The sequence below is a fragment of the Natator depressus genome, chromosome 13 (genome assembly GCF_965152275.1).
Source record: "Natator depressus isolate rNatDep1 chromosome 13, rNatDep2.hap1, whole genome shotgun sequence".
NCBI classification, from domain to species: Eukaryota; Metazoa; Chordata; order Testudines; family Cheloniidae; genus Natator; species Natator depressus.
The window spans coordinates 34,856,505-34,880,464 of NC_134246.1; the positions used below are offsets into that span (position 1 = coordinate 34,856,505).

The following is a 23,960-nucleotide window of genomic DNA, read 5'->3' on the forward strand; positions in this document are numbered from 1 at the left end:
TTTTTATTACATAGCTAGTTATAGAGGTATAAAAGAAAGAATTAAAATTACTGTTTTCCGGTGTAAGGGCCTTTTTTTACGGTGACAGTCTGAGGCCCTGTTCTTAGGCTAAGGCCTTTGGCTAAGCAGCAAAGGCAGCCATAAGCTGGAACGTGAACGGTTACATCCTTACATTTCAAACTAGTCATATTGAAATAAGGTGCTATTGGGCTGTTAGGAATACAGTCCTGTCCTGACAATGCCTATTGCCGCTAGAGAAAGGGAAGTACCTAGAAGATGTAAAAGGAAACTTAGTTTGATAGCATCCTGTCTGGCAAGAACTCACTTATCAATAGCTGGGATGTGAAATCCTTATTTTTTTGTTGTTCTATCACTGTAGTCGCCATTTCCCTATTGTTTGTTTGTATAATTTAGTCTGGTTCTGTGATTGTTTTTGTCTGCTGTATAATTAATTTTGCTGGGTGTAAACTAATTACGGTGGTGAGATATAATTGGTTAAATAATTATGTTACAATATGTTATGATTGGTTTGTTAAATTTTAGTAAAATGATTGGTTAAGGTATAGCTAAGCAGAACTCAAGTTTTACTATACAGTCTGCAGTCAATCAGGAAGTAAGAGGGGGAATGGGAACAGGGAATGGGGGTGGGGAAATTGGAATCGTGTTTTGCTAAGGGGGGGAATGGGAACAGGGGCACAGGTGTAAGGCTCTGTGGTGTCACAGCTGGGAAGGGGGACACTAAGGAAGGAAACTAAAATCATGCTTGATGGAAGTTCACCCCTGTCAAGGTTCCTTCCCCACTCTGAACTCTAGGGTACAGATGTGGGGACCTGCATGAAAACCTCCTAAGCTTACTTTTACCAGCTTAGGTTAAAACTTCCCCAAGGTACAAATTAATTTTACCCTTTGCCCTTGGATTTCCACTGCCACCATCAAATTTTATCTGGGTTCCTGAAAAAACGGAGTTTGGACATGTCTTTCCCCCCAAAATCCTCCCAACCCTTGCACCCCACTTCCTGGGGAAGGTTTAGTGAAAATCCTCACCAATTTCCATAGGTGAGCACAGACCCAAACCCTTGGATCTTAGAACAATGAAAAAGCATTCAGTTTCCTTACAAGAAGACTTTTAATGGAAGTAAAAAGAAAAGAATCACCTCGGTAAAATCAGGATGGTGAATACCTTACAGGGTAATTAGATTCAAAACATAGAGAATCCCTCTAGGCAAAACCTTAAGTTACAAAAAAGACACACAGACAGGAATATTCATTCTATTCAGCACAGCTATTTTCTCAGCCATTTAAAGAAATCATAATCTAACACATACCTAGCTAGATTACTTACTAAGTTCTAAGACTCCATTCCTGTTCTGTACCCGGCATAAGCATCACACAGACAGACACAGACCCTTTGTTTTTTTCCCTCCTCCCAGCATTTGAAAGTATCTTGTCTCCTCATTGGTCATTTTGGTCAGGTGCCAGCGAAGTTACCTTTAGCTTCTTAACCCTTTACAGGTGAGAGGATTTTTCCTCTGGCCAGGAGGGATTTTAAAGGGGTTTACCCTTCCCTTTATATTTATGACAACCCCAATAAACATCGAATTGTTTCAACCTTTGGACTTCGGGTATTGTTGCTCTCTGTTCATGTAAGAAGGACCAGGGAAGTAAGTGGGTGAAGGAATAAGCCCCTAACATCTTGGTGCCATGACTTGGATGCATCACATAGGATAGGTGAGTGGCAGCCTGTAAGTCCCCCTCCCCAACAGTCCACGCAGCTGCTCGTATATAGCGAACGCTCGTGATGGTAGTTGCGGGTTCTGGCAAGCCAGCATAAAGGATTTTTTGGATAAATGGATAAGGAAGTACTAGGGCCCATACCAGGTGCAGGGGCAACCTGGGATGAGATTAAAAAGGAAATGGAGGAAGTGTTAGGGGACCCAGAGGGATCGGGGGTGGCTGAGGAGCCCACCCTCCTTGGTATATGGGTAGTGGAAGAAGGTCCCTGCCCATTGGGACTGAATGCCTTCCAGGGAAAGGAGGCACTTCAGTCTGCTTGTGAGAGGTTTGAAGTAAGGGCAGCATTATGGGAAGCTGCCAGTAATCTTTCAAGTTTGGTGCTGCTTCAGCAAGGGCTGCTGAAGAGTTGTAAAATAGTTAGGGGTGGTTAAAGATGATTTGGCACAACAGGGTTTAGAGTCAAAAGCAGAGTTAACAGACTACCTTTAGAGACTGGAGCTGGGACTTGGTCCTGGGGGAGAGGAGAGAGAGAGGGGGGCAAAAAAAAAGGTTTCAAAGTGCAAAATGGCAGGTTTGCAGGAGCAGGTAACAACCCCCACTCTTCTCCCAGAGCCAGGATGAGAACCTGGGGATAAGGGTTCCCTACTGTTTCAACCCAGGGAGCCTACTCTTGGCTCAGAGCTAACTATGTCCTTTTCTTCTTTTCCTTCTTCTTTTTCTCGGTTTACTTAATTTGCTGCAGATAGCATATACTTTAAAATGACCTGACAGGCTTAATTGGTTTATTTCCACCTCTTCCCCCTCATCTCCCCCAGCCTTTCCACACTTTTGTTTTTCTGAAGTTTTAAAGGAGGATACTTTGGATATTTATGTGAAATGTTTTTGGTTATTTTGGACAAAGTATAACAGAGGTCTGCTGTATTCCACTGGAATTTTTGGAGTAAAAGATCCATGGGCATTTGTTCCACTGCCCCTTGTGTAGTATAGTGCCCTGCACCTTCTCTCATATGAGCATACCACACCTATTCCAATTAGCGTTCCAGACTTCCCATTACAGTGGGCCCAAGAAGGTTGGGTCCGGGTTGTCTAGTACACTGTAGGGTGTGGAGGGCTTACTACATTACTTATAGGTTATCTCCATATGCAACGTAACACAAGTACAGTTAACAATACAAAATTAATAATAGAGGGTTCGGAGGAAAGTAAACATTTAGGATTTGTGAAAATGGTACAAGGTAACTGTTGTGAAGATGTTAAAAGAGTAACAGTTGTGGTGTTACAAGAAGGAGGTTTTTGTTTAATGATAAAACCCAGTTATATAAATGTAACTGTATGTGCAACTCTGTGCAGTCACATTGGATGGAAGCTTGGTAATTAAATTATCCAAGGGGGTCAGGTTGAGTGGCTACTACCACCACTATGCTTCTGTCCCCAGAAGCCTTTACAGCTATTCTGAAGGAAAATGGGCCCTTTTCCCACAGAAATGGTCTATAAGGGACTGCTGCAGGCAGCAGGCAGAGAGATAATCTGATCAAAATTATCTGACTATTGGGCAATGTAATCAAAATCACTAAAGGAATGTAAGGGGTTTCTATTGGAACTTAACTTGGCTGCCCCTGGTTGTGTCTAGTTGCATTAGATGGGAGTGTAATTGGGTACAGTTGTATAAAAAACAGTAATTGCAGTTCAAGGAATGTTAGGCAAAAGAGAATTTTATGTGTGTGCACAGGTAAAAGAAACGGAAAAGGAGCAATGATGGGAACACTGAGCCTTGGGGTGGCTCTGGGGGATCAGACTGTCGCTTTGGTGGGTGTGCATAAAAACTCTGGACACAGGGGAGGCAGTTACACCTTGTGTAAAATTAATATAGCTAATATAATGTTATGAAGGTTAAACTATGGAAGAAATGTGCATTTTCCCAGAACATGTGCCGTGTATATTGGAGAAGGGGGTAAAAGAAATTCAAACAAAACACGGTACTTAATTAAAATCCTATTAGGGCTCCAAAAGGGGCCACAATAGGTTGTGCTTTCTTTTTCAGACCTTCCACCTTGAAGCTTGGCCCTAGCAAGAAATGTGTTGCCATATGTCCTATGCTTTTCTAGGGATACCTGGGCAGGAGGATCCCAAAAGAAAAAGAAAAAAAAGGGGTGGAGTGTTAGGATATAGATATTTAGGCCTGTCTGTAAAGGCCTATACTCTAATTTAGGTGTATTCTTATCACTTACCTAGTTATAGAGGTATAAAAGAAAGAATCAAAATCACTGTCTGCCGGTGTAAGGGCCTTCTCTCACTGTGACAGTCTGAGGCCCTGTTCTTAGGCTAAGGCCTTTGGCTAAGTAGCAGAGGCAGCCATAAGCTGGGAAGCGAACAGTCACATCCTTACATTCCAAACTAGTCACATTGAAATAAGGTGCTATTGGGCTGTTAGGAGTACAATCCTGTCCTGATAATGCCTATCGCCTCCGGAGAAAGGGGAGTGCCTAGAAGATGTAAAAGGAAACTTAGTTTGATAGCATCCTGTCTGGAAAGAACTCACTTATCAATAGCTGGGATGTGAAATCCTCATTTCTTTGTTGTTCTATCACTGTAGTCCCCATTTCCCTATTGTTTGTCTGTATAATCTCTGTCTGGCTCTGTGATTGTTTTTGTCTGCTGTATATTTAATTTTGTTGGGTGTAAACTAATTAAGGTGGTGAGATATAATTGGTTAAATAATCATGTTACAATATGTTATGATTGGTTTGTTAAATTTTAGTAAAATGATTGGTTAAGGTATTGCTAAGCAGAACTCAAGTTTTACTATATAGTCTGCAGTCAATCAGGAAGTAAGAGGGGGAATGAGAATAGAGAATGGCGGTGGGGAAATTGGAATCATGTTTTGCTAAGGGGGGGAATGGAAACAGGGAGACAGGTAAGGCTCTGTGGTGTCATAGCTGGAAAGGGGGACACTAAGAAAGGAAACTAAAATCATGCTTGCTGGAAGTTCACCCCAATAAACATCAAATTGTTTGCACTTTGGACTTCGGGTATTGTTGCTCTCTGTTCATGCGAGAAGGACCAGGGAAGTATGTGGGTGAAGGAATAAGCCCCCTAACACAGCCCCTAGATGCATGGGAGGCCAGGGAGGCTCTGTGCACTGCCTCTGCCCTGAGGGCCGGCTCCGCAGCTCCCATTGTCTGGGAACTGTGACCAATAGAAGCTGCAGTGGTGGTGCCTGCAGGCTTGAGGGCAGTGTGCATAGCCTCCCTGGACGCCAATGTGTCTAGGGGCTGCTGGGATCTGGTGGCCGCTTCCAGAGAGCTGTGGTAAGCGCTGCTGGGACCCCACACCCTGAACCCTTTCCCGCACCCCAACCCCCTGCCCCAGCCCCCTCCTGCACCCCAAACTCCCCATCCCTGTCCCCACCCTACAGTCTGCACCCCCATCTGGAGTCCTCACCCCCCCACACCCCAACCCCCTACCCCAGCCCGGAGCCCTCTCCCGCACCCTTAACCCCTCATTTCTGGACCCACCCAGAGCCCACACACCCAGCCCAGAGCCCATGCCCCGCTGCACTCCAACCCCCTGCTCCAGCCCAGAGCCCTCTCCTGCACCCCAAACCTCCAATCCCCAGTCTTACCCCAGAGCCCTCTCCCACACCCTGAACCCCTCTTTTCTGGCCTGCACTGCCAGCCGGAGGCCTCACCACCCTCCCTCACCCCAACCCTCTGCCCTAGCCTGGTGAAAGTGAGTGAGGGTGGGGGAGAGTGGGTGACGGAGGGAGGGGGGATGGAGCAAGCAGGGGCAGGGCCTCAGGGACAGGGTAGGGCAATGGTGTTTGGTTTTGTGCAATTAGAAAGTTGGCAACCTTATAGTTTGGCCATTCTTAGAATACAATTTTTTGAGGGAACCAATATTGATTATGATGATGATGATGGATTCTAAGGAATCCAACGCAATAATGCTTAGCTTCCACTAACACTGTATGTAAGAAAATAAGTTGGTCCAGATCCTCAACTGATATAAAGGTCCATAGCTCAATTGAAGTCATTGTGCCAGATCTGCATCTAGTGTAAATGGATGTAGCTCTGGTGAAGTCAATTGGCCAAACCCCAGCTAACGTAAATGCCATAACTCCATTGAAGTCAATGGGTCAGATCCCAAGATGGTGCAAATTGACATTCCTACATTAAAGTAAATGGAGCTATGACCATTTACACCAGCTGAGGATCTGGCTCAATGGATTTAAGCATGCTGGGTCAAAATCCTTCTTCCCTCAGTTCTTAGCCAGAACCCCCATTGACTTCAATAACAGTTTTGTCTGTGTACTGAGTGGAAACATGAGTAACGACTGCAGTATTTGTTTCCCTTCTGTCATTTGGAGATATATATATCTATACACATACACACACACATGAATGGAGAAAAATAAACATTTTGTATAATTTGTACCAGCTGTCTAAGTAAAACCTTTTGTTTTCTGTTTGGGTGACATAGCCAGGTCTTAAACAATGGGCTTGATTCTGCTTGATCGCTGCCATGAATCAGGAGTAACTCCATGGATTTCCATTGCAGTGATGAGAGAGTCAGGGACAACATCTCCATACTCAAGGGATTCCCATAGGAAGAAATCATGACATCTCTATGGCCAGATCTTCAGCTGGTTTAATAAGATGTACCCCCATCAACTTCAGTGGAGCTATGGCTGTTTTACAGCAGCTGAGCATCTGAGCCTGTTGAATCCCATGGAACTATGGCCCTCATTTTTTAAATCTCATTTAACTGACTCAGTTTTTAATCAGAGCATACTCAACCATTAATCAACCCGCATCAGATTTTTATTTAAATTTTGAACAGTAATTACACAGCTGTTACTTAACATATATTTAATATTTACTCAACATGTAGACTGGGATTTTCAACAGAGATGAATTAATTTTAAATGAAGTGTACTGTGATTACACTCTGTTTTAGTTGTGATACATACAAGTACCACTGATTCCTAAAACCAGAAAGTTTACCACATGGCTGACAATAGATTCAGTGGCTCGAATTTTCAATTGAGACTAATAAAAATACCTAGCTCTTATTGAGTTAGACTTAGTGAGATGAAGTGGAAACCCAAATTGAGGTTTCCTGAGCTCCTGGCTAATGCCCAGTGTGTGTGTGTGTGTGTGTGTACTATGAGATTGCATTGTGTGTGTGTGTGTGTACTATGAGATTGCATTGACGTTAGTGGCTTCTCTGAATAAGCCCTGAGTGACAACTTAGTACCTCAGGATTTACATCAATGAACGTATCAAGCAGAGTTGTCTTTTTTCTTACAGTCACGTACTTTGGAGACAATTCGTGCCACACTGACCACTTCTCTCAAGGCTTCTTTCACCTCTTTGTTCCTCAGGGTATAAATGAATGGGTTCAGTTCAGGAGTGATGATAGTGTTCAGCACATGAACAGTTTTGCTCACATCTAAAGACTCTGTCACGGAAGGCTTGATATGTAGGAAAATGGTTGAGCTGTACCAGATAATCACAACAGTGAGATGGGCAGAGCAAGTGGAAAAGGCTCTTTGTCGGCCTTGAGCTGACAGGATTCTCCATATAGTGGAGATGATGTAAATGTAGGACACCAGGGTTATCACACAGAAGCCCAGGATGACAAAGAATAAGATGATGAAGGCCACCATCTCAACCGAGTGGGTGTCTATGCAAGAAATGACTATCCATGGTGCTATGTCACAAAAGAAGTAACTGATGATGTTAGGCCTGCAGAAGGACAACCTGGCTATCAGAAATGCTGGGACAGAAATAGCCAGGAAACCACACACTCAAGAACCGAGGGCCAGCCGAGCAGACAAGGTGCTGTTCATGAGGCAGCTGTAGCGCAGTGGGTGGCATATGGCCAAATAGCGATCATGGGCCATGACAGCCAAGAGAAAATATCTGTGCATCCCAGGGAGAAAACAAAGTACATCTGCAAGAGGCAGCTGGGGAAGGAGATACCTTGGCTTTCCCCCATGAGGATTGCCAGAGCTTTGGGGACACAGGCTGTGGTGTAGCAGATCTCCAGGGAAGAGCGGTTGCAGAGGAAGAAATACATGGGTGTATAGAAGTGCCAGTGTGTCCTCACTAAGATTATGATGGACATATTTTGCATGACCATCAGGATGTACATGACGAGGAAGAGAACGAAGAGGGAGACCTGCAAATACCAACTGCTGGGGAATCCCAGGAGGATAAAACCATGCACACTGCTTTGGTTTCCTCTTTGTAAATTGGCTGCCAAATTCATCTGTCAAGACCCAGAGATCATAAGGGACAGAGCTAGACATTGTTCAACTCATTGTTAGATATTGTTGACCCTTGAATATTGGAGTACAGAACCCTAATAATTTACTTATGCTTTGATCAAAAATATTGAAAAGGTATATTAAATAAAATGTGCATGAAAATGAATTCCATTTTTGAACAGTCCTCTGGAACCCTGTTGCACCCAATATATATTTTTCTGGTGTGACCTCTAGTTGACTGGTATGATCATAGAATCATAGAATATCAGGGTTGGAAGGGACCTCAGGAGGTCATCTTGTCCAACCCCCTGCTCAAAAGCAGGACCAGTCCCCGATTTTTCCCCCAGATCCCTAAATGGCCCCCTCAAGGATTGAACTCACAACCTTGGGTTTAGCAGGCCAATACTCAAACCACTGAGCTATCCCTCCTCCCTCCCTTTATCCCTCCCTCATGTCTCCCTTTAGTGGCTCAATTGCACTCACAGAAATCAGAGGCAGAAAGATTTTTAAAAAATGATTTGCTTGCCTTTTTTTGGGGGGGTTACCAATTTCTTAGAACATAAGAACGGACATACTGAATCAGAACAAAGGTCCATCTAGCCCCTATCCTGTCTTCTGACAGTGGATGTTGCCACATGTTTCTGAAGGAATGAACAGAACAGGTCAATTATCAAGTGATCCATCCCCTGTCCTCCACTCCCAGCATCTGGCAGTTAGAGGTTTAGGGAGACCCAGAACATGGGACTGGATCCCTGGCCATTTTGGCTAATAGCCATTGATGGACCTATCTGCCACGAACTTATCTAATTTGTTTTTGAATGCAGTTATACTTTTGGCCTTCACAACATCCCCTGTCAACGAGTTCAAGGGGTTAACTGTGTGTTGTGTGAAGAAGTACTTCCTTAAGTATATTTTAAACCTGCTGCCTATTAATTTCATTTGGTGACCCCTAGTTCTTATGTTTATGTGAAGGAGTGAATAAAATTTCCTTATTCATTTTCTCCTCACCATTCATGATTTTATAGACTCTATCATATCCCCGTTTAGTCATCTCTTTTCTAAAATGAATCATCCCACACTTTTTAATCTCTTCTCATTGGAAAGCTGTTCCATACCCTTAATCGTTTTTTGTTGCTGTGCTCTGTATTTTTTCCAATTCTAATTTTTTTTTGAGATTCGGCAATAAGAACTGCATACAATATTCAAGGTGTGGGTGTACCATAGATGTATATAGTGGCATTATGGTATTTTCTGTCTTATTATCTCTCCCTTTCCTAATGGTTCCTAACATTTGGTTTGCTTTTTTGACTACCACTGCACATTAAGCAGATGTTTTCAGAGAACTATCCACAATGATTCCAAGATCTCTTTCTTGAGTGGTAACAGCTAGTTTGGATCCCATCTGTGTAAATCGATGCAACTGCATTGAAATCATTGGGCCTGATCTGCCACTATTGTAAATCAGTGCAGCTACATTTAAGTCAGTGGAGCCATGAAAGATTACATCAAGTGAAGAGCTGGCTCAATATAACTGATTTAACACCCTCAAGGAAGATTCATACTAAAAAGTACTTCAGTGACAAAGTCTAGGTGCATCCGTGATACATATAGCTTATGTGACAAAGCTCTGTCCTTGTCTCCGTGGGTCCCGCATTTCCTGGTGGATTTTGCTCGCTTCAGAGGCTCACTGTGACCCTCCATGTAGCCCTTCTCTCTCTAGAGGCAAGGGTCACAGCCTACTGAGCCATTTTCATCATAAGCCAGCCAAAGAGGTGAGGACTTGCACAGTCTCTGTTGTCTCCCTGCCTCACTGATTAATTCACAGGGGGAAGGGGGAAGCCCGGCATGCCCTCTACTCCAGGCTCCAGCCCAGGGACCCTAATAGTATCAGCTGTGGTAGCTGACCTTTTGGAAACAGGATACATACAATTCCCTTGGCCACTTCCCCACAGCAGCCCCCCACTTCCTCAATATCTCCTTCACCCTTACCTCAGGGCCTCCTTCCTTCTGCCTGTTTTGGTTTGTACTGCTCAGTTTATCCAACAGCACAGCTTCCTCCTACAGCTCCTGACATGCACACCCACCTGACTAACTGGGAGGCTTTTAACTAGTTTCAGCGAGCCCCTGATTGGCTTCAGGTGTCCCAATCAACCTTGCTGTCTTCCCTGCCTTCTGGTAAGCTCTTAATTGGCCCCAGGTGTCTTAATTGACCTGGAGCAGCTGCCATTTCACTTATCCTGGTAACAGGGATTTGTTTAGCCTGGGGCTAATATATCTGTCTCCCACTACTTTGCTGTAGCCATCTGGCCGTGCACCATCACACTTAGTAGTAGCAGTAATGCGACTAAAAATCTATCTGACAAAACACACAACCACTGCATTGGATGGGGTATGCTAAAGTTAAACAAAGTAATAAATAGTACAGAGAAGTTAAATAAGTCACCACTGACTACACTGTCTCATAATACAATAAAAAAAAGAACATTAAATGAAATTGCAAAACTCTATATAAAACTGATCAAATGAAATATTAAAAATATTATTACACAACGCATAACTACCATTTAGAATTCATTGCCATGATGATTGTCAAGGCCCAGAGCTCAGCAAGATTAGAAAAGAAAGTTGATATAAATAATGAGAACATCCATAGATAGAAACTTTCATTTGATCTTCTCTTCACCGATTATGCGTTAGTTATTATGGAAGAAGACTGTGAGAGGGGAAGTGACTTGCCCAGGCAGAAAGTAAAAAAGATTTATAGAGAAGTATGAATGGGGATGAAAGAAAGAAAGAATTATATATGGGGATGGATCAACAGATAAAAAGACAGACTGAAAGAAAAAATGATAGAGAAGTATGTACAGGGACAGAGAGAAACAACTAATGTCAGAGAGATATGTGCGGGGGTGGATAGCTAGTGAGGTATGTACAGGGACTGATGGATAGATGGATGGATAGATAGATAGATAAACGTAAAGAAAGGAAGAATAATATAGAAGTATGTACAGGGATAGATAAACAAAAAATTACAGAGATATTTGTACAGGAGAAAGAAAGAGTGTGATCGAGTGGTATGTACCAGAAAAGAGAGAGAGAATTATAAATAGATAGATTAGATTAGATATTGGCTAAATTTCTCCTTCCATATCTGACATGAATTTCAAGGGGATTAGACATTCTGAACTATTAACCTAGGGTCACAAAGACATTCCTCTCTGAGAGCAAGTACAAAATTTCTGAAACCCATTTCCTTGCCATTTACCTCTGGAAGAACAGTGGCTTTGATAATGACTTCTAGACATGGCTTTGTTCTGTATTACTTGTTGGCCATTGGGATAGAATCCCCAGAGTAGTCTATGCTTCTGGTTGACTGCAAGAATAAGCAATTAGACTTTAGTTCCTCTCAGCTTTGAATTGTGAAAGTAACTCAGAAGAACCTGTCTGCCTTTTTATCTTGATTCTCATAATCAAAGAGATATTGGGGCCCAGAATATTTTTTCAGCAAGTGTTTTTTCCCCACCGCAGTATCTTCACCACAATTTCAGCTGTAGCCAACTACTGCCATCAACTAGGGATCTGCACCCCGTTTTCAGATTTACCAGTAATGGCGTTCATTAATACTGATATAATACCCTCAATAAATACTGAGAAATATACGTGCAAATCAGGAGTAACTCCCGTGGAAGTGAATTATGCTGATTCTCCTCTCACTCTACTGCAAATCAAAAGTAATTTCAAGGACATCAACGGGCATGAGTCTTCTCTCAATCATCCTGGTAAAAGCCAAGATTGGGTGTGTGGGCTAGGTTCTTCTCTCACATGTATCAGTGGTAAAACAGGATGAGTCCATTGAAGTCAGTGGGCCTGATTCTCCTTTGACTCATCAGGAAATAACTGCTAACGACAATGAAGACACACACATCTGTCTTAAGAATGCAAAATAACACACTGGTTAGTGCTTCTGGCTGGGATTTCAAATGAGCTAAAGGAAATAGGTGCCTGTGATAGGTTGTGGGTACCCCGTCCAATGCCTGGGTGTGTGCAACCCATGCATAAGTCCACCAGACTGCCCTTGGTCTCTGGACTGTAATGCCTAATGGTCAGAGACAATGGATTTGTCCTGGCTCTCAAGGCTGTAAGGCCTAGTGGCCAGAGTCAATAAAGTGGCCTTCACACTCAGGGCTGTAAGGCCTGTTGGCCAGAATCAATATGGCTGGCCTCTCTCTCAGGGCTGAGTGGCCCAGTGGACAGTCGGGCAAGTAGGCTGCCACCTAGAGTGGGCGACAGCTGGGGTAGGGGGACCCAGGCCCTCCCTGCTCCACTGGGTCCCAGCCCGGGGCCCTATCAGTGGTGAGGGACTTTGCTGAGGGACTGAGTAAATGGGGATCCAGACCGAAACACACTGACTGTTCCCGGGTGTGCAGTTGCCACCTCCCACTGGACTACTTCCTACTTTGTTCCTTGTAGTCAAGCACTGGGCGTCTCTGGAATTTCCAAGTTACTTGGTGCGGATGATTCCCGGTGATCCTGGGTTCTTGAAGACCTCTGGGTTTCCTCCTGGGCTTCAACGTCCCTGACTCCAGCTGTTGGAGCCTCTGGCACTTCCCTCGCTGAAGCCTGCAGAGAGCATCCTTCCTACTTAACTGTAAACCAGAGTGAGCTGGGCTGCTCCCATTTATACTAGTGCTGCACCTGGGGCATGCCCAATAGGGATGTGGGGGCATGGCTTCTTCAGCCCATAATGAGGAGATAACCCGTTCACATTAAGTGCTGGGTGAGTGCACCCCGTCAGAGTGCTCAAACGCCATTTAAAGCCTCAGGAAGCTGGGCATCTAAGTCCCTTAAGTCCTATTGAAAATCTCAACCTCTACTGTTGTCTTCTGTTAGGCAGAATAATAACTGCTCAACAAAATGGCATAGGCCCTTGCTGTTAGTAATGGCATCTCAATTCATAGGATGTGAATGTTCTGAATTCCATGTTTCACTAGAGAGAGAGGTTTGGTTAAGTAATATGATAAAGAATAGGAGGTGGGATGGTATCTCCCAAAGCCTCTACTCTTTAGTCAATGTCAGATCACTAAAAGTAAGAATCACACCTGTGTATAAGGCCAGCTCAATGTCTATTCAATAAGTATGAACCCTCTTGAGAAACTAATTGGGAATTTAGTGACACAGAAGTGTTGTGGGGGTCCTCGTCACATGGCTGAATTTCACACTCATGTCAATAATTTAGCTAGCATTGGTTGAAATATGCCACCAATTTTTAAGGGGAATTTACTTTTCTTCCAAAACGTCCTATGAATATTTTTTTAAATTTCTGACAAAAACACAAAACTGAAAACTGATTTTTAAAAACATTATGTGTTTGAAACAAGGTTTATTATTAAGTAGTAGTAGCAGTTTTTTGAAAGCCCCCAGACTGTAAACATGTGGGTTTGGTGAACATTTCTGGTTTTTGAAAACTATTTTTTTCATTGCAAACTACATTTTTATAGCAAAATTAAAAATTGTACATATATATGTCACAGATCTACAGGTCCAGTGCTCTGGAACAGTCCCTGAGATGACCCCTTCTGTGTGCCAGCCCACTTAGGATCTCACTCTTTCACGAAGGTAAGCTGCTTGGCTTCACCATTTCCTTACACCAAACCTCGGAGCCTTCAGCATTGCTGCTTCACACTGTGAGTTCCCATCAGTCCCCTTGAGTTGGACACCTGAGAGTGACTTGTACACCCAGAGAGAGCAATGAACCCCCCAACTTCAGCATCTGCAGTGACTCTCAGCCAGTGTTCTGAAAGCAATAGGGTTTATTAGATGTCTGCAACACAATTTAAAAAGTTCTTGGTTAGCATAGAGAAAAAAAAAGTAACGGCATGATCCATTGTGGTTACCCAGAGCCCCAGCGAAGGAGTGTGCACCCTGGGCTCCCGCTCTGTCCCTCTGTGTCCTCTTTGTTCAAGTTCCTGGGCCCAGTCCCACCTGGCCCCTCCTCAGTCCTTTGTTGTCCAGCAGGTCAAATATGGCTGGCTTCCTGTGGAGGGTGGGTCATAGAATAATAGAATCATAGAAAATGAGGGTTGGTCTGAGGAGGTCATCTAGTCCAACCCCTTGCTCAAAGCAGGAACAACCCCAACTAAATCATCCCAGCCATGGCTTTGTCCAGCTGGGCCTTAAAAACTTCTAAGGATGGAGGTTGCACCACCTCCCTAGGTGCTTCACCACCCTCCTAGTGAAAAAGTTTTTCCTAATATCCAGCCTAGACCTCCTCCACTGCAACTTGAGACCTCCCCCATTCCTTCTTATTCTGTCATCTGCCACCACAGAGAACAGACTAGCTCCATCCTCTTTGGTACCCTCCTCCAGGAAATTGAAGGCTGCTGTCAAATCCACACCTCCCCCAACTCTTCTCTTCTGCAGACTAAAGAAGCCCAGTTCCTTCAGCCTTTCCTCATAAGTCATGTGCCCCAGCCCTTTAATCATTTTTGTTACCCTCCGCTGGACTCTCTCCAATTTGTCTACATCCTTTCTGTAGTAGGGGGGGCCAAAACTGGATGCAGTACTCCAGATGTGGCCTCACCAGTGTCGAATAGAGGGGAATAATCACTTCCCTCGATCTGCTGGCAATGTTCCTGCTAATGCAGCCCAATATGCTGTTCGTCTTCTTGGCAACAAGGGCACACCATTGAGTCATATCCAGCTTCTCATCTACTGGAATCCCCAGGTCCTTTTCTGCAGAATTGTCACTTAGCCAAACGGTCTCTAGCCTGTAGCAGTGCATGGGATTCTTCCATCCTAAGTGCAGGACTGTGCACTTGTCCTTGTTGAACCTCATCAGATTTCTTTTAGCCCAACCTTCCAATTTGTCTAGGTCACTCTGGACCCTATCCCTACCCTCCAGTATATCTACCTCTCCCCCCAGCTTAGTGTCATCCGCAAACTTGCTGAGAGTGCAATCCATCCCATCATCCAGATCATTAATGAAGATGCTGAACAAAACTGGCCCCACGACAGCCCCGAGGGGCACTCCGCTTGATACCAGCTGCGAACTAGACATCGAGCTGTTGATCACTATCCATTGAGTCTGATGATCTAGCCAGCTTTCTATCCACCTTATAGTCTGTTCATCCAATCTGTACTTTTTTAACTTGCTGGCAAGAATACTGTGGAAGACCTTATCAAAAGCTTTCAAAGTTGTCCAAATTGCAAAGGTATCACACAGAGAAACAAAAGCCTTTCCTCGCACCCTCCAGATTTGAAAGTATCTTGATCCCTCATTGGTCATTTTGGGTCAGGTGTCACCCAGGTTACCTGAGTTTCTTAACCCTTTACAGGTAAAAGGACTTTGCCTCTGGCCAGGAGGGATTTTATAGCACTGTATACAGAAAGGTGGTTACCCTTCCCTTTATATTTATGACACACCCCCCAAATCACAGATAGTGTCAGACAGCTGGTTCCACACTGGCTGCGATTTCTTCCTGGAGCTCTAGGAGAAAACAGAGTTAATAGGACACATACACATTTAGCTATACTACTGACTATATAAAAACTAACAATATTTCCCACATTTCAAGGATGATTTTAACCAGTTGATACTGGGAAACCTTCACGAAAGAGTTAATCAGCCACTTTGTTAGAAGCTCCTGAAATGTGTTGTATTTCAAAATCAAAATCTTGGAGAGCTAAACTCCACTGAAGAAGTTTTTTGTTATTGTCCTTGACAGTGTGAAGCCACTTCAGCCACCATGGTCGGTCTGTAGTTGGAAACGCTGTCCCCAAACCTATGGGCATAGCTTTTCCAGCGTGTGCACAACGGCGTAGCATTCCTTTTCACTGATTGTCCAGAGGCTTTCCCTCTCAGACAGTTTTTTGCTGAGAAACATGACAGAATGGAATTCTTGATCTGGTCCTTCCTGCATTAAAACTGCTCCCACACCACACTCGGAAGCATCTGTGGTTACTAGGAACGGATTGTCAAAGTCTGGGGCACTTAGCACAGGGTCAGACATGAGTGTCACTTTAAGCTGGTTAAAGGCCTTCTGACAGTCTTCAGTCCACTGAACTGCATTTGGCTGTTTCTTTTTGGTTAGGTCTGTCAGTGGGGTGGCGATTTGGCTGTAGTGCAGTACAAATCGCCTGTAATATCTGGCCAAGCCTAGGAAGGATTGGACTTGTTTCTTTGACTTTGGGACAGGCCACTTTTAGATAGCATCCACTTTGGCCTGTAGGGAGTTGATAATTCCTTGACCCTCCTGGTGTCCAAGGTAAGTCACTCTGTTTAGGCCTATTTGACACTTCTTAGCCTTAAGAGTTAGTCCTGCCTCACAAGACTGGACATAGGTAGAAACATCCTTGCCCATTCCCTCCCAGTGGAACGACTTTCCCAAATGGTCTTTGGTTCTGTTCACCCCAGCATGGCCACTAGGATGATCGTGGGCTAAGCTTAAGAGCTTTACCCGATACTTCGTTGGAACTACCAACTGTCTCTGAGGATGCCAGTCTTCCTGGTGTCATAGAATCATAGAATCAGAGAATATCAGGGTTGGAAGGGACCTCAGGAGGTCATCTAGTCCAACCCCCTGCTCAAAGCAGGACCAATCCCCAATCAAATCATCCACTAGAAAGAGTTTCCTTGTATAAAAGTCCTCTTTCTACAACAAACCTGGATTGATTAGAAGAGCTGAGAGGCGGTGGGTTGCTCCGTGCCGCCGTCCAAGCTCTTTGGAGGCTTTCATCTGCTTCCTGTTTGGACTGGAACTGTTCCCTTGATTCTGGAGACATTAGTTCCTCATTGGATTGTGGACCTGGGCTTGGTCCCTCTGGAAGTGATGCAGGTGATGGGGCTGTTTCCGTGGACTGTGAACCACTCTCCGTTGGTGCACTATGTTGGGGTTCAGGCTCCGGCTGAGCCTCTTGTGTTGAGTTGTCTGCTGCTGTTGCCTGTGCAGGCTTGGTGGTGCCTGCTGGTGCTGGAGCTGTAGACGGGTTTGCAAGCACTGGACTCAGTGCTGGCAACAGTTCTGGTGCTTGTTGCTTCGCCAATTCCGGTTCTGGGACTGGCTTTGGTTGTGTTGCTGCGACTGGCTCCACTACGGCTGTTTCAGTCATTGGCAGGGGATCCGGTCCTACCACCTCCATCTGGGTCTCTGGTAACAAAGACGGGGTCCTGGTGGATGGCTCAGCAACAGGGATAGGTGTGGAAGCTTGTTTAGCCTGGCTGCGGGTAATCATTTCCACCCTCTTGGCTAGCTTCACATAACTGGCCAAGTCTTCCCCCAACGGCATGGGGGTGGGATAATCATCATAGACTGCAAAAGTCCACATTCCCGACCAGCCCTTGTACTGGACAGGCAACTTGGCTGTAAGTAAGTCAAAAGAGTTTGACTTGAAGGGTTGAATCGTCACTTGGACCTCTGGGTCGATGAAGTTGGGGTCCACTAAGGATTGGTGAATAGCCGACACTTGTGCTCCTGTGTCCCTCCATGCTGTAATCTTTTTCCCACCCACACTCACAGTTTCCCTCCACTCTGAGGGTATCTGGGAGGCATCTGGGCCTGAGGACCTCTGGTGTGATTCCGGTGCAATGAACTGCAATGAACTGTATTCTGTTGGGGTTCTTAGGGCAGTTGGCCTTCACATGCCCCGTCTCGTTACATTTAAAACATCGCTCAGTTGACTGGTCACTGGGGTGAGGTGGATTGCTGGAGAACGGTGTGGTGGGATGATAAGGTGTCTGTAGTGTTCCTTGGGGTGTAGTTGGGGTCTTGGGCTGACCCCGGTATTAGGGTGTGGTTTTGGGCTGACCATGGTAGTAGGGTGTGGTGTCTTCAACCTTCAGATTCTCAACCAATTCCTTCCTGATAGTCTGAAATGACAGTCCCCTGGGTTACTTCCTCCATTCTTTGAAACAAAACTTTTCCCCTGCATGTTCCAAGAACAGAGCAAATATTTTGTGTTTTGCCATATTACTTTTACAAGACAAGTCTGGATAGGTAATTAGGTCTTGAGTTTTGGATATTTTTGTTAATTGTTCTCATCCATTTCCTTTTGCTGATTTGGTGGTATAAGGTAGACCCCCTGCCACCCTATCAGGACATCACCTGTTTTTTCACCCTTTTAGCTTTATCCAGAGACCTTTAGCTAGTCTGCATCTCCCCTCCAGCTGGACCTCAGAACAATGCAACACCTCCTTTTTCCCCCAGCCTGTCATTCCTGATCAAGCTGTACCCCTCGATATCATTATTCCAGTCGTGACATTTATTCTACCAAGCCTCTGTGATACCAGTTAAGTGATCATGGTGCATATGGAGAAAAATAGCAGGCACTATAGAGCTCTTTCATCTAGCAGAGAAAGGCATAACAAGAATCAATCACTGGATATAAAAACTGGGAACATTCAGATTAGAAATAAGGCTCCGATTTTTAATAATGAGAGAGATGAACCATTGGAGGAAACTACCCAGGGAAGTGTTGGATTCTCAATCTCTTGAAGTCGTTTTATCCAGACTAGATGCCTTTCTGGAAGATATGCGTTAGTCTAACATAAGTTGTTGGGGTCCATACAGGGATAATTGGGTGAAATTCTACCGCTGGCTGTCAAGGTTCCTTCCCCACTCTGAACTCTAGGGTACAGATGTGGGGACGTGCATGAAAACCTCCTAAGCTTACTTTTACCAGCTTAGGTTAAAACTTCCCCAAGGTACAAATTATTTTACCCTTTGCCCTTGGATTTCCACTGCCACGACCAAACTTTATCTGGGTTCCTGAAAAAACATAGTTTGGACACATCTTTCCCCCAAAAATCCTCCCAACCCTTGCACCCCACTTCCTGGGGAAGGTTTAGTGAAAATCCTCACCAATTTCCATAGGTGAGCACAGACCCAAACCCTTGGATCTTAGAACAATGAAAAAGCATTCAGTTTCCTTACAAGAAGACTTTTAATAGAAGTAAAAAAGAATCATCTCTGTAAAATCAGGATGGTAAATACCTTACAGGGTAATTAGATTCAAAACATAGAGAATCCCTCTAGGCAAAACCTTAAGTTACAAAAAAGACACACAGACAGGAATAGTCATTCTATTCAGCACAGCTATTTTCTCAGCCATTTAAAGAAATCATAATCTAACACATACCTAGCTAGATTACTTACTAAGTTCTAAGACTCCATTCCTGTTCTGTCCCCGGCAAAAGCATCAGACAGACAGACAGAGACCCTTTGTTCTTCTCCCTCCTCCCAGCTTTTGAAAGTGTCTTGTCTCCTCATTGGTCATTTTGGTCAGGTGCCAGCGAGGTTATCTTTAGCTTCTTAACCCTTTACAGGTGAGAGGATTTTTCCTCTGGCCAGGAGGGATTTTAAAGGGGTTTACCCTTCCCTTTATATTTATGACACTGGCATTATACATAAAGTCAGACTAGATGACTCACAGTCCTTTCTGGCTTTACCAGCTATGAATCTATAAATCTACATTATCATCATAGGCAGCAAATTATCGAATTAAGGCTGCTTTAAAAATCTGACAAGCTACTCCTGCAGGGGCTAGTCTCATGTGGATTCAGCCAGGCACACTGAAACTCATTCACACTCATGATGCCTCCCCTCCAACACTTTGCTGTTAAAAATGCATATTAGCCTATTTCATATTAGCATGTATCCCTCCTGGCAAAAGTGGGAAACTAAAAAGATAAAGGTTACATACTTAAGAAAGTCCTTCAAACTTTGTGGATCTTATGGCACTTCTTGAATATTGTCTGCTGTTGATGGTGATTGTCTCTGCTCTGCTATTCTTTTGCCAGCCTCTGAAAATGATCTGAAGTTGCTGATGTTGCTGTTTTCCTTCATCCCACTGGTGGATGGAGAAATGCCTCTTCACCTAAAAATACAAAAGCATAAACTGGTGATTCATCTCTGACATGGCTTCCTAATGTTTCATGGCTTTATTTTCCCCTCCCCCTTGGTTCCCTCCAGGGGCTCCAAGACAAATCAGAATAGAGCGTTCCCCCTAGAATTACTAGTCCATTCAGCAGACAGGGATAGATTCAGACATTTGCATCAAAATCAGGATGGTAGGGGGAGTTCCCTCAATTTTGGAGAAATCATCTGAAAACTCCCCAGCCACAGCACTTACAATTGAACATTGCTGAGGGTCTATTTTCAAACAAGGAAATTAGAAATTGCTCTTATTTTCTCCCAGAGGAATCCAAAAGGGAACCAAATCTTACAGTAAGGAGTTATACTTTAAACACATGTCTCCTTCTCATTTGTATGTAGCAGAGAAGGCTGCATGACCAGTGCCAGGTGGGTTTTCTGATTTACATCACAGGTAGAATCAGCTCCAGTGACTGCAATGAATGTATTCCTGATTTACACCACATTGAGTGAGAGGAGAATCAGACCTTCAGTCTGTAGCCTGACCCTGACAAGTTCTCTGAACACACTTGACATTTGAAATTAGGTTCATTAGATTTGATCGGGCTACTATTTAAACCCTAGTTTCTCAGGCCTTGGCTACACTTGCACATTATACTACAATAAAGCCGCCCAGAGCTCTCTAACTTACTCCCCATCCACACTGGCAAGCCACATAGAGCACTCTGACTCCCTGGCTAGAGCGCTGCTGGTACTCCACCTCCCCGAGAGGGATAAGGTTTGCTGCATATTGGGTGAGACGCTACAGCTTCAGTGTGAACGAGGAGTTACGTTACAGTGCTCTGATTGCCCTCTGGAAATGTCCCATAATCCCCTAAACTGAAGTGGCCTCTCTTGTTGTGAACTCTGGCAGAAATGCGGAAGTGGCCCTTTCAAAGCTCCGTTTCGGGCTGGCTGCTTATCAGCTCCGAGTTACAGGAATTAGGTGCCCAGCTCCCATGAATATTACAAAAACTTGCCAGTAGGATATTGTCTTTGAACCTTATGCGGTACCCAGTCATTATGCCCCAGGGATTCCTGGAACTAAGAAGAAATAGTGATGAAGCCAGTGCTCATTTTTCAGAGGTTGGTGAGCAGGCATATACCAGAAGTAAATGTGACGTTTCAGGTTAATGATAGAATCCTAACTGGTCATAGTCCTGACTTGTGTCTGGGTGATAATGTTCATCACCCAACTCCCTCAGCCATGTTTAAAGCAGAGTAATTTCCCACATACTTGGGCTGTAAGATAGTTTGCATGACCTCCATTGTCGGCACTAACTCCAAGCCAACACCCCCTTGTAAGTCTTCTTTCAGAACTTCTCCTTGCTGGACTCCGCTACTCCTCTGCCATCACCTCCAAAGCCCTGCTGAGTTTCTCAGTGTGGAGCAGAGCCATCTCCTATAAAGGCTGTGCTGCCCAAATGTTCTTCTTCTCTCTCTTTGGGATCAGCAAGGCGTTCTTCCTGGCTATGATGGCTTATGGACTTTTCACTATCCTCTGCCACCCGCTGCTGGATTCAGGCATCATATTCAAGATGACTTGTGTTTGCCTGGTGGCTGGCTTCTACCTCTCAAGCTGCCTCAACTGCACCATCCAAATGGGTTTTACATTCAGCTTTTCCTTCTGTGAGATCAGGAAAATCAATCACTTTTTCTGCAACATCCCTGCTGTGATGCAGGCCTCCTGCTCTGACACCTTCGCCAATAAACGTCTGATGCTGTTTGCGGGTGGCTTCTCCATAGTGAGCACTTCCCTAGTCATCATCTCCTGTAGCTACATCATCGCCACCATCATGTGGACACCCTCTGCTGAGGGAAGATGCAGAACCTTCTCCACCTGTATCTCCCAAAAGGTGGCTGTGAGCTTGTTCTTTGGGACAGTCTCCTTTACATATGCTCAGCCCAAGGCTGTATCCTCCCCTGATCAAAGCAAAGTGGTCTCTGTGTTCTACACCACTGTCATCCCCATGCTGAATGCCTTGATCTACAGCCTGAGGAACTAAGAGGTGAAAGAGGCCCAGAGCACACAACAGAATTTTTCTCCTGAGCTCTCTCAAGAGTTGATATGACACAGTGGGCAATTCAAGAGAAGACAGGGATTGGGGATGGATGACAATGAGCACCAAATGCAGGGGGATTATGAACAAGGGTCTTCAATAGAATTATCATCTCAGATGATGCACATTATGGGCATAAGCAGGGACCTTCCAAGGAGCTCAGGGGAATTAGACACCCTGTTGGACGCATCACTTCCTTTGAATTATTTCAAGGTGCCAGTCAAAATGTAGGGACGATGAGGCCTGAAACTGAGGCTCAGATAGAAATTCCTAGCAAGAGTTGTACTCCTGAATGCCTATTTGTGGTGAAGATGCTGGACTGTGAGTTGGGAGATCTGGGATCTCTGATTAGCACCCTGCGTGACCCTGAACAGGCAACTTAGGCTGAGATGCTAACGGATTTGGGTTCCCAGTTCTTACCAGTTTTAATGGGTATTTGGTTTCCAAGGCCCTTTGGCAGGTTTGAAAATCTCAGAACTAATCCCACTTCCCCATCTGTAAAATGATATTAATGATTGTTCCTTTCTCCTACTTTGTCTGTGTACATTGTGAGATCTTTGGAGCAGGGACTTCTACTTACCCTGTGTATGTGCAACAAAAAGTAAAATGGAGCCCTGGTTTTGACTGGGGGTTGTAGCCAGTACCGTATTATAAATCATGCTAATATGATAACCCTAAATCTTGGAGGTACATGGGCAGGGAGAGCTGGCAGCAAATTATACATGCAAAAAGATGCCCTCATGACTTTACTCAGGTTTGTCCTTTCTTTCAGGTTTTTGGCCTTTCTTTCTTTTATTTAATTTTTCCTCTGAACATTGTCAGATTGCAGTGGATGTTAATGTAAAATGCTCAGAGAAATAACCAATGGGACATAGGCTCATAAATCACGTAAGGCCAGATTTTCAAAGGTATTTAGTCCCCTAATGATGCAGATAACTGCCCGCTGGAATTTTCAAAAGCACCCAAATCAAAAACAATGTATTAGGGTTGGTTTTTTGTAATGCTTCAGGAAAAAAAGATCCAGAAAAAGTCTCTCTTTAAGACACCTGTTCAACACCAAGTTAAGTTGATCAAGTCTTTACACATATGTTATAGAAAGGCCAGATCCCTAGCTTGTCTCAGCTGGCTATAACTCTATTAGAATCAATGGGGCAAATTCCAAGTGGTGTCAAATGGACATAGCTCGATTGGAGTCAATGAGCCAGATCCCCAGGTGGTGTCTACCAGACATACTCCATTGGAATCAATGGGCCATAACCCCAGCAGGTGTCATCAGACATTGCTCCATTAGAGTCAGTGGGCCAGTTCCCCATCTGCTGTATATCAGTCTAGGCCAACGGAAGTCAATTGATTAGATCTCCAATTGGTGTAAATCATCCTGTCTCCATTGAGCCATTGACGTCCGTGGCCCTGTGCCGATTTATAGCTGTCTGACACTTCCTGGCTCAGTCTGTTCAGGTTACACAGATACAGCTGGTCACTTGTTGAACACACAGGGCTAAATTCAAAGAGGGACTTAGGTGCCATTACCTGATATAGGTGTCATATTGTTCTCCATTTCCAAACCGCTCCCACATCCCAGGCAAATAACCTAGCAATGGGGCTAAAAGGTAGGAGGAAGCACCCCCTCCACATATTATTGCAAGAAATTGAGTGGGTACCTAACTCCAGTGAAGAGTACACAGATGAGGCTCCCAAGCAGAGAGCTCTGCCTCCCTCTAATCTGGGTTTAGTATCTGAACTCCCCTCCTTGGCATCTCCCCTTGCTTACCTTAGGCGGCACCCCGAGTAGCATGCTGGTTTTAGTGAATCCCATTCTGAGGTGCATATTTCTCCCTCTAACCATTATATGGGGAACCCAGGCACTGGACTCATGCTTTGTGAATCACAGTGATTTTCTGGGCGCCTAGAAGTTATGGCCCGGGACAATCAGCATTGCCCCCCCATCTGCCCCCCAGTCCCTTTGTGAAGCCAGCCCACTGAAGCTTC

The 23,960-nt window shown here is 44.5% G+C and overlaps 1 protein-coding gene and 1 pseudogene across 1 annotated transcript; one reads left to right on the plus strand and one right to left on the minus strand.

Annotated features, from left to right (window-relative positions):
- Positions 1-7,015: 7,015 nt before the first annotated feature.
- LOC141997741 (olfactory receptor 6F1-like) lies at positions 7,016-8,007 on the minus strand (annotated as a pseudogene).
- A 3,605-nt stretch (positions 8,008-11,612) lies between these two features.
- On the plus strand, positions 11,613-21,917 carry LOC141997742 (olfactory receptor OR9H1-like). Its single transcript, XM_074970161.1, has 2 exons — positions 11,613-11,784; positions 21,229-21,917. The coding sequence occupies exons 1-2, from the start codon at positions 11,613-11,615 to the stop codon at positions 21,915-21,917; spliced, it is 861 nt and encodes a 286-aa protein (XP_074826262.1).
- The last annotated feature ends 2,043 nt before the right edge of the window (positions 21,918-23,960 follow it).

Excerpts from the sequence above, each read along its gene's own strand:
- LOC141997742 (XM_074970161.1), top strand. The coding sequence starts at position 11,613 with ATGGCGTTCATTAATACTGATATAATACCCTCAATAAATACTGAGAAA. Across the intron at positions 11,785-21,228 it reads GTCTTCTCTCAATCATCCTG|AACTTCTCCTTGCTGGACTC; the intron begins GTAAAAGCCAAG and ends GTCTTCTTTCAG.